This window comes from Caretta caretta, chromosome 5 (genome assembly GCF_965140235.1).
Source record: "Caretta caretta isolate rCarCar2 chromosome 5, rCarCar1.hap1, whole genome shotgun sequence".
Lineage (NCBI taxonomy): Eukaryota > Metazoa > Chordata > Testudines > Cheloniidae > Caretta > Caretta caretta.
This window is the reverse complement of record NC_134210.1, coordinates 61,956,834-61,971,275: the sequence shown is the minus strand read 5'-3', so window position 1 is coordinate 61,971,275 and position 14,442 is coordinate 61,956,834. Positions and strand designations below refer to the sequence as shown.

Below are 14,442 nucleotides of genomic sequence, written 5' to 3'. Positions count from 1 at the left end.
AATTCTGAAATAATTCTGTACTGTAGACATACCCTCAGTCACAGTTTGCCTCCCAGTTTCCTCTTCCTCCACAGAGGAAGTACCTTGTATTAGGCCTATGGTAGCCAGCACACTGAGGATTGGTATTCCCAACCCCATCCTATTGTCCCTCTCCTGCTGTGCCCAGTCCTGCTCAATTACATGGAGATGACGCAGCCCTGAAAAGGCTCCTTTTTGCTGCTACCTATGATCCAGGAAGCTGGTGCAAGGGAGTAAACGGGGTGCCTTATTCCCTCATGTAGCACACAATGTGCCACAGACTGGTCCCCTCTGTGAGCAGAATGCCTACCCACAACTACATTTTGAAGCAGGCTCACCAGCTTTGAAAGGTACTGCTGTGTCCACAAAGTCTTCAGATTACATAATTTTCCCTTCTCTATAATTTCTTTAAATGATACATAATGAGATACCACTGGAATAAAGGCTTGTGATCATTCTTATTTTGGAATGTACTGTACAGTATACTGCCCTTTTCCAGATCTTTGAACACTGTAATTCCCTTTGCTCTTGAAGTCTTGAGAAGTCCAAGGCATTCATGTGTGAATATTCTTCTCAAGTCATATAGCTAGTTTCCAATATATTCCTCAGATCTGATCCCTTTTCTGTTTTTTAGTTTTGCTGACAGTGATTTCATCACCATTTGAACATTGTACTCATTTTTAACAAGAATCATAACTTACACTGCACTGCTCAGATTCATTTGCACTATTAATGTAAAATCTTTGATTCAGAATAAAAACTGAGGGGGAAATACTAATGGGATGTGTAAGATCAGCTTTAACATATTATGGAAGCAAAATCACGATATACTATAGTTTAAAACACCACACTTAAAACATCTAGTAAATCAGTCTATCAATTCAGTTACTGAATAGGTGTAAAATGTTTAATCTCAGAAAGCAGATGGTATTTTCATGTTTATCTTTGCCAGTTTAATTTTACTGTTGAAATGTTTATTATGGATTCCTATTCCAAGAGTTCTTAAATTTGAAGCATAATGTGATCTTGAATAGTTACAATAGCAGCTGCATGTACATTAGCTTAAAGAATAAGGTGCACTTTGAAATGCTCATGTAATTATGTATTTCATTAAAAAAACAGAGTAGGTTAGAGTTGCCAGTCAATTTTCCTACCTACGCTCCATTTCTTTGTAAGACTGATTATTTTCTGTAAGGTCTACTAGAAGTGATTTAAAAATATTGACATTTTCAAAGTTAATCTTTTCTTTGGGATTCCCATTGCAGCACATCTCCTTCCTTTTATCTTTTAGTCCCTGATTCTGCAATCAGATGCATACAGGTGAAAGTGTCCACTTGCATGGAGAATTGGTACCTTAGACTGTAAGATTTCCTGGCAGACTGTCTGTTTTATACAGTGCACAGCATACAGTTGATGGTTAATGAATAGGTCTACTCACAAACATTGGCTTTCGTGCTTTGTAGTTTCCTGTCACATGTAGAGAAAAATTGGTGTTTATATTTGCTATTTGTTGCTCTGCAATTTATATGCAAAGTTTGCATACTGGATAGGAGGCCCCAGAAACAGAAGTTGAAAACTGGCCATCAAAGTTCATTAGGAGAGGAAAGAGAACCAGAGGTCTCTAATTTGTGTGTAAAAAGAAAAGGAGTACTTGTGGCACCTTAGAGACTAACCAATTTATTTGAGCATGAACTTTCGTGAGCCACAGCTCACTTCATCAGATGTGTACCGTGGAAACTGCAGCAGACTTTATATACACACAGAGAATATGAAACAATACCTCCTCCCACCCCACTGTCCTGCTGGTAATAGCTTATCTAAAGTGATCAACAGGTGGGCCACTGTTGATCACTTTAGATAAGCTATTACCAGCAGGACAGTGGGGTGGGAGGAGGTATTGTTTCATATTCTCTGTGTGTATATAAAGTCTGCTGCAGTTTCCACGGTACACATCTGATGAAGTGAGCTGTGGCTCACGAAAGCTCATGCTCAAATAAATTGGTTAGTCTCTAAGGTGCCACAAGTACTCCTTTTCTTTTTGCGAATACAGACTAACACGGCTGTTCCTCTGAAACCTGTAATTTGTGTGTGTGTGTGTATACACATACATATTTAGAGAGAGAGAGTCTGACAGTGCCCCACATAAGGCTTTATGGAAATATGCTTATGAATGTATATATGACATAACTGGAATATGTTCTATGCTACATATGCCATGTAACATATCTCTGTGAAGATTATGATCTACTGAATCTATTCGTCCTATTTGTATGTATGTGTCTTTATTGTATTTGAAGTTATGCATATTGACTGTATACTTGTTTGATTTTAAATAACCTTAGTAAGGCATTTGGTCAACTTCTTTAGAAAGGAATTTGCAAGTTAAATGCCCAATCAAGAAGCACTTAACGCACAATGGATTTGGAAGGCTCTAATCCACATAAGAAGTCTTCCTGGAGACATTCAAGATTGCAGGTGGGTGATGGCTGCTGCCTATAAAAACTGAGTCGTGCATGGACATGTGACTCCAAAACTCCATTTTGTAGCTGGATTCTACACAGGGGCAGGGAGGGGAGTCCACCCACAAGAGAAAGTCTATTTAAACCCCAGGGAGACCCCTCCATTTTGTCTTCAGCTGGCTAAAGAGATAGCCTCTCCACCCCTAAGGATACCTGAAAGAAACTGGAACAAAGCACAGTAACTACAGGGGGTGTGAGTGATTGTTGGACTCAGACTAGGTGACTAGTTTGCAAAAGGAAGCTTACTAGGTGAGGTTTTTATCTGTATTCAGTTTTCTTACTGTATTAGACATAGACTTGCGTGTTCTATTTTATTTTGCTTGGTAATTCACTTTGTTCTGTTTGTTACTACTTGGAACCACTTAAATCCTACTTTCTGTATTTAATAAAATCATTTTTTACTTATCATTTTTTACATCATTTACATACATACCAGAGAATGTATTAATACCTGGGGGTGGGCAAACAGCTCTGCATATCTCTCTATCAGTGTTATAGAGGGTGAACAATTTATGAGTTTACCCTGTATAATAAAATGGATTTATTTGGGGTTTGGACCCCATTGGGAGTTGGGCATCTGAGTGTTAAAAACAGGAACACTTCTTAACTGCTTTCAGTTTAAGACTAGAACTGTTAGGGGACGTGGTTCAGACCTGGGTCTGGGTTTGCAGCAGGCTAGCGGGTCTGGCTCAAACCAGGCTGGGCGCTGAAGTCCCAAGCTGGGAGGGCAGGGAAAGCAGGGGCAGAAGTAGTCTTAGCACATCAGTTAGCAGCCTCAACGGGGTTACTGTGATCCAACCCGTCACAGACAGTGAGTGAGTTAGTTGTTTATTCAGGTACCTACCATAGCCTCAGAATTTTTGTTCAGACCAACACTAGTTATTACCCTTTTTTGATGCTCTACATCCTCTCTGGTGTGTGTGTGTGGGGCGAGTGGGTTGGGGAATCTTTTTCATTACTATTTTAAAATCTATTGGGATACTAGGATATTTCACTATAATCTGTATCCCACTGGATCAAATCCTGAGGTCTTTATTCAGTTTTTAATTAGTCCTTACACATGCAAAATCTGCTTTGCATTTTATTGCTTAAATATTAATTGGCTAATACATTTGGTATTTTCTTAATACACAGTATTTTATAGAAAGCAATTTTGATGTATGTGTACTTCCTTCCCATGTATTCTTAAAAATTGATTAACCCCCACAGATATTAAATTTTACATGATGGGAGCTAGGTTTGGTATCATGGTCAGTTATATAACAAACATTTAACTTGCTAACAAGGATATAAAGCTTGTGCGAGCTTTATTTTCATGGATTGCTATTTTAAATTAGCAAACAAATAGTGTTGCAATTACAACTGCATATTTTCATTTCCTGAGTGCGTTCCTTGCGCTCATTTAATAAAAATTGTTACTATAAGGGCAGTCAATAATCCCTTGTTGCAGTTACTTTATTCATTAGTGTTCATTTGGAGCCATCTGTGAATTGCATCTTTATACTTTCTTGGTTCTTTTAACCAGTCCTGATGCCATCTGAGATTAGCTATAACGTTGGAATAATTCTGTCCCAAACTTTGTTTCCAGTTGATAAATTGCTTCTTGTTGTACTTGTGCACAGAGGCAGAGATTCTTGGATAGTTTACTATGGAGCGAAGCTTTTTGTCCAAGAAATGTGTGACTTCTGGAAATGTTGTAGCTATGTTTGTTAGTTCATCTGGATCAGCAGACAGATCTATAACAAACAAAAACCAGTTAAGCGCAATTTGCCAAGATATGATTTGGTAAAAACAGAACCATTAAAAATATCTATAAAAAGAAAAGGAGTACTTGTGGCACCTTAGAGACTAACAAATTTATTAGATCAGGAAAGGTGAGCTATTACCAGCAGGAGAGCAGGGGGAAGGGGCGGGGGAACCTTCCCCACTACTGTTCTTGTAAAATGCTGGAAATGGCTCACCTTGGTTATCACTACAAAAGGTTCCCCCCTCTACCCCACCCCGCTCTCCTGCTGATAATAGCTCACCTTTCCTGATCACTCTTGTTACAGTCTGTATAGTAACATCCATTGTTCCATGTTCTCTGTGTATATAAAATGTCCCCACTATACTTTCCACAGTATGCATCCGATGAAGTGAGCTGTAGCTCACGAAAGCTTATGCTCTAATAAATTTGTTAGTCCCTAAGGTGCCACAAGTACTCCTTTTCTTTTTACGGATACAGACTAACATGGCTGCTACTCTGAAACCTAAAAATATCTAGTGAAGAAACGTGGTTAGTATACCAAAGAGCTGAGAAGGTACTGAATGCCCATCTGAATATGCTATATATTTCCATTTGTCAGTTCGAAGCATATAGGTGGAAGAATTCACATTACATCCATGGAATTCACTCAGGACCCATGGGGGGTGCAGCCTTCTGGATGAAACTTCATCTTCTGCCATTTCAGCCAACAATGGTATCAAGGAATATCCACTGAGATTCTGCGGGATAGGAATTCTAGCTATATCTGAACAAAGATATAAACATAGTTAAGCCTTCTTTTAATTAACTCTAGTAATGATAATGAACGTTATATCAAAACACTAAATTATTAGTTATCTGAACAGTGACCATACTAGTGTGTTAAACCATGCCCTCTAATTATACTTCCTGTTAGGAAACAGAAACACAGAGGTTCACTAAAAGGAAGATTATTGAGGCATAAAACAACAAGCAAGGAAATTCTAAAATATGGTTGTCACAGCAATGTGAATTCCATCTTAGAGGGCCCGTATTGCAGTTCATGTCATGCTCTTTTGTCTTTGTACGTCTGAGGTGATATCCACGAACACTCTGGTCCCTTTATGCCATATGAAAAGACCAGAGCAACGTAAAGGGGCCCTAAAAACTCCATATGGGATTGGGGGAGGATTCACTTGGCCCAGGCACTGCATTAATATTATTTAGCTTTTATATCGTGCTTTTCAGCAGTAAATTAAATTATTTACAAAGGGTCAGTATCACTACTCCCATTTTACAGATGAGAAAACGGAGGCACAGAGAGCTGAAGTGATTCACCCAAGGTCACCCATCTCCTTGCAATCCCATGCTGGAAGTTGGGTGGGGAGCAAAAGGGGTCTCTCAAGGGTAGGGCCACAGCTTTGACTCAGGAACCTCTTAGTGCCAACTGACAAGGGGCACATAGGGGTTACAGGATCTCCTCCCTCTGGTATTTACATTATAGCTCAGCAAAACAGTGTAATGCAAGATCTTGAATAAAAGTTGGTGTCACTCAGTATCATTGTGAAATGTATGTACAGATACTATGTAAGGAGTTGTGTGTATACATATATATGGAAAATGTCTTCTTAATGTCTGTGGCTAGGGACTGGTCACGAGCAAAGGTGAAAAACAGGCTTCCTGTCAGAGAGGAGATGTTTATCCATTTGTTTACATGTAAATTAAGTACTGTCTGATTCACAGTGGGTTTCCTATCACCAGTCTGAACTGAATACAAATGAAGAATTGTGGGGATTTGAGAAAGAAACTAACAGGAAGAGAAAAAATGGGGTGGAAGAACCCTATCCAGAGCTGTTCTTCAAACATTTGCCTGAGTATTTTGGTAGGGACAAGGAGATGCCTGGGCACAATTTACTGAGGAAGAAAAAGGACAGCAGTTTTGCTTCATGAAAAAGGGTCTCAACCAGACTTGGTTGAAAACACTGGAGAGAACTTTAGGTGAGACAAGCATCTTTAGACAAGAAATTAATCTGTTAGTTATACACTCTGCAGGGTGTTATAATTTTGTTTAATATGTTATTTGTTTCTAATTCTCTTACTCACTATCACTTGTTTCAGAGTAGCAGCCGTGTTAGTCTGTATTCGCAAAAAGAAAAGGAGTACTTGTGGCACCTTAGAGACTAACCAATTTATTTGAGCATAAGCTTTCGTGAGCTACAGCTCACTTCTGAAGTGAGCTGTAGCTCACGAAAGCTTATGCTCAAATAAATTGGTTAGTCTCTAAGGTGCCACACAGAAGTGAGCTGTAGCTCACGAAGGCTTATGCTCAAATAAATTGGTTAGTCTCTAAGGTGCCACAAGTACTCCTTTTCTTTTCACTATCACTTGAATCTCTGTTTTTTTTATAATAGATATATTTATAGTGAAAACAAGAATAAGTTTAAGTGCTGTGATATCAACCGAAGTGGTGATCCAGGGTTGCATGTTACAAGATGATGTGTACTGTTCCTTTGGGAGCTGTGAGCCTGGTAATTCTGTGAGTGAGTATTCAGTGGATTAAGGGCCTTGATACTGCGAGGAGTGCTCTGAAACTAAGTGGTTGGTGTGTGCCTATCACTACCTGCACAGAGAAAGTAAGGCCTGCAGAGGCTTGGAAGTCAGTGCTTGTGCTGCCAGAGGCTGCTGGTTTCAGCAGGCACAGACAAGACTGCTTCACACCAAGGGCAAGTAGTAGTTAGGTGCCTCAGAGTCATAACCCTGGGAAGCAATATAACAGCACATGGTGCAAAAGGGATTCTGGGCAGGGTGCAGTCCAGGTTGGCTGCCATAACTCAGGCTTCCCCACAAGAGCTAAGTTATACTAGGGGACTCTCCAGCCACCAGAGCAGGCCTAGATTAGGAGTGCGCAAAGATGCATTGATACTCTAGGAGGCACCCATATCACCCATGCTATCTAAACACCAAAGTGTCTATTAAGAATGTAGTACTATTTTTATCATACCCCCAAACACAGTATACTATGTGTCATTAATAACTCTGTGTTTTCCATTTCACAGTGGCCTGCAGTAGTGTATCTCCTGTTTTATGCACAGGTTATTGCAGGTACATGGAGTAGTCACTTCATTTGCTAATGGCACTTACTGTATGTATATAGCCCATACTGGTGACTTTTTTTTCTTATTAGCATCTAACATCTTTCTTCTCCTCTCCTAGCTTTGTTAAATTGCTTCTGTAGGCTGTGCATCAGTCTATAGATCTGCATCCTGCTATGGTAAACAGGCGGCTTCATGGAGGCAGCAGTAGGACTTAGCAGTAGGAAGAAAAGTGGTATCTTTGTAAACCAGTAACCGACAGTCTTTGGGCCAGACTATGCCCAGCCCTAAATGAGTGCACAAGGGATATAAGCCCTGCTGCCTTACACTTCTGTGCAAGGAGTGGGAACTGTAATCACTGCATTCCTTTAAGATCAAGAAGTGTTCAAGGCTAACATCTTCAATAGCTGTAGCCTCCCCCATGGGGCTGGGCCACACCCCTCAAACCACCTCCATGCTGACCAGCAAAGCTGAGGCCACCTGGAGGGAAGTGCATGTCCCACCCTGTTAAAGGATGGAACTAAAGTTCAAATCTTAGGGAAATTATGCCTAACACAGAGTTTCTGCCAGGGTCACTCAAGACCTTCTGTACCATCCTGTACTGAGGGCAATTTACCCTCAAATCAGTCAGACAGGCAAGGAGTGAATCTCCAATTTCTCAGAAAACGAAGTATTTAGATAAGATGGTATCTCGAGAAGAGAGTATATTTCCTTGTGACCATATAAGCCAAGCAATTACATTTGTAATGGCCAAAGACGCATGGGTTGTTTCATCACTTGCCAGAAAGGAAAGGTTAAAAGATGACTGAGATGCTTCTTCCTTATTTTTTTTCTTAGTCACCTGAATAATTTAATTCTACTTCATTTATGTTTCTATTTTTGACATACTGATTACAGGAAGGAGGAATTGGCAGAAGTAGAGTCAGAGAACAGGAAGGAGAGAGCTTTAAAAATACAAACTTCAAGAAGAAAGACTGAAAAGGAAGGATTTTAAAACACTTGGATCAATAAATTATTTGGAGGGAGTGACAGACACAACCAAGAAGGGAGGGATTTAAAATCTGTTAATATATTTTTGGGATCAAAATCTGGAACACAGGCTCTTTTACATCCAGTCCCTAAGGTGGTATATATCCTATCCTGGCTCTGAAAGGGCTGATGTTGGTCTGAGAGGACAATTAAGCCATCTGGCTGCATCTGGGTTGTGGACCAGGCCTAAATATGTCTGAAGTCCAGCTAGGAAAGGAGTTGAGAGATGACTACAAATAAAGGAAATACCGACCAGAAGGGGGCTGCAGACAGAAACTCTGCAGTCATTCTCTAGGACTCTAGAGTGGAGAGACTGAGAGGGTAAAGTAGGAAGACCATGGGGAAAGCTGGAATAGGGAAGTCTGGCAGGAGGCTAGAAGAGACATGGAGCAGCAAGCTCCAGTGGTAAGTCCTGATAAAAGGGCAGGATTGGGACTTCCTGGGATGCATTCAGTGAGGCAATAATAAGGGAAATATAAGAGGGATGACGGATTAAGCCAGAGGAGGGCAGAAGTTGATTTAAATTGGTACTTTGTTTGAGATTTTGTTGGGGGGATTCCAAGGGAGAAAGCCTTGCAAATCTAGGTCCCAAAAGAAGGATGAACTTAGAGAGGTTGTGGGGAGACACCCTAAAAAAAGAGGATGTGGTAAGTGTAGGGAGGAAGCAGCAGGAAGTCTGGGAGCAGATCTTGACCGCAGGTGTAGGGTATCTGGACTGGAACCCAGCACTGTGGGTTTTCAAAACAACTACTAGGGAAGATGGCATGAAGTCCCTGAGTAGGGGACATGATGACGGAGAGCCTTGGGAGAACAATGTGAGGACCATGGGGCCCAGAATCAGGGCCAAAGACCTTCATGTGGACATTGGACTGTTTGTTCTGTTCCCTAGAAGGAGCGGGACTAAAGTGTGACCTGGCCACAGGGCTGAGTCGCAAGAGAGACCACCACAGGGCTGAAGCAGCCATTGGCAGGGCGTCACTGTATGACAGATCAACTATACCATGTCCAGCCATGAGGGGGCATGCCAGCAGTGAGTCAATTCCTCCACAGTCCCAAGTTAGAATTTGAATCAAGGTGAAAGTGACTGAAAAGTTATAATTTGAAGGCTGTTTTGAAGGTCTACGTGTCATAGTCTAATCCCTATTGAATAGGTTCCTATGTTACAAAAAGCACCATATCGTGGAAATGGATGACACAGGGGACTGGTCATAGGATTGAGAGACTTCAGTCTCCAGTAGGAATTGACTATCAGTACCATCTGATGGCTGTTCGATGATCTAATGTGAAATGTGTTGGTGGTCTCACCCTGTATCTACAGTACAACAGTTCAGATCACAAAAATTGCTATTACAATTAGCACTAAAGAGAGTCCCAGGCTTCATTTAGCATGAAAACTGACCTATCTTCTCACCCATGAATGGGGTCTCTTCAGAGACCAATTAAAAGGGAAATTTTGGTGTGTTTGCACTGTGCTTCTGTTGCTGTACCTGTTCTTTGAACACAGTCACTTTACAATGCTGGCAGGTCAGCACTTTTAATACATATGCAATTAATTAAGGAAAAGACAACAATGGGCAGAGGAGAAAGGGCGACAAAACAGTGAGATGAGATGTGAGAAATATGTTGAGGGCAGAGAGATAGGAGGACATGAGAGAAGTGGAAGTGGTAGAACAGAAGAGAAACAACAGACTATAAGGAGGTGCTTTCTCATCTTTGTGTACTTTCTTTTCCTCTTATCTCTCAACAACTTTGCCAGTTCTACCTGTTCCCTCCTATCCCTTTTCACAACATTGGACAACATTCTGACTCTCCTCTCCCCTCAATGTTGCTGTCAGAGTCCACCCCACTCTTCCCCATCCACTTTCCTCTCTGACTTTGACACCTGGCTCTCCAGCTCATAACCATGTACCATTTTCATCCTACCAGCTTCATCATCTGTCAAGTCTGATCTTCAAAGCTAGATCAACTCTCCCACTCACCAAGACAGATGCTCGCTCAACATTGAGGTCTCATCTGCTCTCCTCTAACCTCTCTGCTTGATCCAGTGTGTCAGGGTCTGTGGAAGACTGGTGTCAGTGCCCAGGACATGGGTGGTCTGGTTTGGTGGTCAGTGCAGTGTTCAGGAACCAGAGGCCAAGAGGCAGATCCAGAGCCAGGTGTCAAAGTTGAAAGTCTGAAGCTATAGAACCATAGCCTAGCATTAGAGCTGGGGTCAGACTGGAAACACAAACTAAAGCCAAGAGTCAGAAGCCAAAAAGCTGAATAAGGTTAGAGCTAGAGCAGTCAGAAACTAGGGCAAAAGAGTTGAGGGACCGGAATGAGGCTGAGGGCAGGAGCCGGGAACAGGGTTGGGTTGAAGTTAGGAAGCACAGATTATGCCAGAAATGAGGCAGTGGATGGCAGGGTCTGTAGCAGAAGCAAGCCAGGATCCACTTTGTTGCACAGACAACTTCTAGTCTCTCATCTGGCTTAACTAGTGAACCCAGCCCTATCAGGGACTCCAGAGATTCTCCAGTCAGGTTTCTGTGGGCAGTACTGTTAATGGAGTGGAAGGCTTGAGGGGTCCCAATTCTCTGGTCACTAGTACAGAAGTCAGGCAGGTTGTAGATGTGCCAGCAGCCTGCAGGCTCAGGTTCAGGACCTCGCACAGTGAACCCATCTTCTCATAACTCCTGACCTACTTTGCTCCCAATCTCACTGCTTGCCTTCCTTTCCTCCTCAATTTCTCTATCTTCTGGCCTTTTCCTTCAAAATACAAGCGTGCCTTCATCTCCTCTTTCCTCAAAAACCCCACATTTGACCAGACCTGCCTCTCCCCACATTGCAGGTTTCTCTTCTTTCTTTCTCCTCCAATTTCACTGAATGTGGCATCTACAACCATTGCCTTGAATTCATCTCCTTCATCTCTACTCTAAACCCTCTCCAATCTGGTTTCTATCTCCTCTGTTCCACTAAAATTATTCTCACCAAAATCTTGAAAGATTTTTTTTATGGCCAGATCTACTTCATCTTCAGCCTTGTTGGCCTTTGACAGTGTCAACAGGAGTAATTATATCCTCTTATTCTTGAAATATTGAAATTATTCCCTTGGCTTTCATAATTATCTTCTGGTTCTAAGCACCTATTCTAGTGGATCTGCCTCCTCCCATCCTCCACTTTTAGTGGAGTCTCACAGGGCTACAACTTTCTAGGGCTACTCTTGTCCCTTCTATAACCTTTCTCTGTAACTTCACCTACCACCTACTGTCCCATTCCTGACTTATTTCCCTTCATCTAATGCTGCATCTCAGCCTGTCTCTATGGGTATGTCTACAGCGCCCGTGTCCTGGTTTGCACGCATATGGGCACGTGTTAGCTAAGCCTGCCTGAGTGTCCATGTGCCCATTACCCCATGTAGCCAAATCCACACTAGCATGGCAGTTACATGTGTTTGGCACTAAGATTTCTGGGAACACAGCCCACGGTTCTTAGCACTTTACCAACTGGAGCTATTCTAGGATTTGTGGTATATTGTGGCAGCATTTGTTCTTCCCAGACTCCTGTGTGGAAGTGGTTTTAGCTTGCCAACACATTTAGCTGATACACTTTTAGCTCTGCACACTCGTCACTTCTGTTCATTCTAGCTGGGGGGGCCATGTCATGGATTCCATCAACTGAGCTGCTCCTGCTGGTGGTTGAAGTATTTATGCATCAGGGTACATGTTCTGTGAGATTCTGGATGACATTTCAGCAGCAGTTTCTGAAATATGTAAGGCAGTGGGACCCAAAGGAGGTTATATTCATGGCAGACTGGAGAGACCAGATTCTTATTGCAACTGCAGCAGTTTCCCCAAATGTAGGCTGGGGCTTCCAGTGCAGAACAAGTAGCACATTGTGGTGGTATCAGATCACCATGCAGACCTGGGATAACCAGTAGTGGTTCCAGCACTTCTGAAAGTAGTTGTAGACCTTCATGGAGTTGGGTGTGGAGCCTGCCTTGACCCTCCAGCACCAGGACATGCAAATGAGGGAGGCCATACCAGTCCACAAGTAGTATGCCCACAGATAATGGGCATAATTAATGTGTCTGAAATAATAGCTGGCTTTCAGAGAATGGGGCTCCCAAACTGCTGAGACCGTTGAGGGCATGCATGTGCCCATAGTTTGCCTGCCAAAAGAGGCAAGTGAATGTCATCCACAAAGGATACTACTCCCTGGTTCTACAGGCTTTGGACTACCACAACGGCAGGTTCATCAACATGGGAAATACAGGACAGGTGCATGATGCTAGGGTATTGAGGATATCTGGTGTTTACCTGTTTGCACAAGCAGGGACCTTATTCCTTCTAAATGGCATGGTTACCAATGGGGTGTCTGTCTACTTTTATTTTAGGGGAACCTGCTAAACCTTTCTTACCATGATTCATGAAACCATACCCTGACCTCAGAGGACCTGGCGGAAGAAGGTTTAATTATATGCTTAGCAGTTACAGGAGTGCACATTTGGCAGGCAGAAGTCAAGATGGCATTGCCAAAAAACATTTGGATGCCTGTGTGGCCAATACCATTCAAAATTATTGTGGCCTGCTGTGCCCTACACAACACTGCAAGGCTAAAAGTAAGAATTTTCACATGGAACAGTCTTAAGACACTTGATATATGCAGACTTGATATATGAAACCAGAAAGTGCATTGATCAGCACCAGGAATGGGTCCAGGCAAGCATGAGAAAATGGGGATGCCTTTCGTGCCACATCTAGCATCTCAGGGTGAGTGGATATGGACCAGTGATGCTGTGCTGGGAACCTGTGATGCAGAAAGGCTCTGTACTGATGTATAACCTGGTTTGCTATTGTATATTTAATATTGGCTTTATGTGATAAGAGACTGATACTTTATCAAAAGCTTTGGAGACGACTTCCTGACTCTTCCTCCTTTTCCATGCACTCACACACACCAACTAATTGTGCGACCAAACCATTTATTAACAAAACCCAAAGAAAACAAAACAAAGTAATAGTAAAGCCATTGCAAGCATACCAGTTCACTGGCCATAAACAATTATTGACAAATGTGCAAAGTTAAATAAAATGCTAATGGTTTGTGAAGCAGTACAATTAACTGAAGTCCAAGCTCCACAGTCAGTCTTGCTGGTAGTGGAACTAGATGTCAAGTGTGCCTCCTGTTTTTCTCCTCCCTGGCCAAACATGGTGACTGCACTGTACAGGGGTGGAGTACATAGTGTACATCTGCCCATTCCAATTCGTAGAGCTGGTCACTGGTTGGTCAGTTTGAGTTTGCCAGTCGCTGCACTGGCTGCAAGATGTGGTACCACAGAGAAGAGTGTGCAAGCACTGGTGATGGTACAGGAGCCAACAGCAGAGCTGGAAATGAAGGTGGCTGTGGTGCGGATACTGGCAGCTGCACCCTGTTGGCCATCATGGTGAACTGTTGGTCTAACAGAAGCTAGGCTTGAGCCCTTTTCCTTTGCTCATGTCTGAGGAATTGGGTGAGCATTCTTTCTTCCCACTCCTCTGCTTTTTGGTATTTTTCTCTCTTGTACCGCATGTCACAGAACATCTCATCTGACCGTTTTTTCTTCCTGTGCTGGTTAAGGGTTCTATCCCCAAGAGTCCAGTGTGGTAATGTTGGTACAGCTGAAGTGGAAATGCCTGTCAAGAAAATGAAAGAGCTTATTACTTTTTTCAAGGGAGGCAGAGGGCTGGGAGAAAGGAAAGAATCCGTCCCACTTTATGTTTTGCATCAAAATGAGGCCAAGGTTTGAAACTTTTTTCAACCTGATATGCTTTTATTTCATCATCTTCATACACTGATGTATTCAGAAGCTTCTTCTAGCAACATTCCCAGACAAAAGACAAACCATGGTAAAATTTTCAGATTTAACTGTTATTTTACAAAAAATGTCAGGAGGTGGTTGTGAGGGTAGGGCTCTGTTACCAGTAGTAGTTTCAATATTCTTTCAGGCCAGGGAAGCCTTGGAGGAGATTATTATTTGGAAAGACGAACAAATTTTGCAGGCTGCATGCAGAAACCCATCTATCTAAGCAAGGGAGATTTTTGT

The 14,442-nt window shown here is 42.2% G+C and overlaps 1 protein-coding gene across 3 annotated transcripts in view; it reads right to left on the bottom strand.

Annotated features, from left to right (window-relative positions):
* Positions 1–3,605: 3,605 nt before the first annotated feature.
* ARSK (arylsulfatase family member K) overlaps positions 3,606–14,442 on the bottom strand; it is a 59,743-nt gene continuing 48,906 nt past the window's right edge. For 2 of the 3 annotated variants that reach the window (XM_048850605.2, XM_048850603.2), the window contains 2 exons: positions 4,823–5,047; positions 3,606–4,273 (listed from right to left, as the gene is read on the bottom strand). In XM_048850605.2, the coding sequence (XP_048706562.2) occupies positions 3,993–4,273; positions 4,823–5,047 (506 nt within the window). In that variant the 3' untranslated portion in view covers positions 3,606–3,992. The remainder of the gene's footprint in view (positions 4,274–4,822; positions 5,048–14,442) is intronic. The other variant, XM_048850606.2, reaches the window with a different exon arrangement.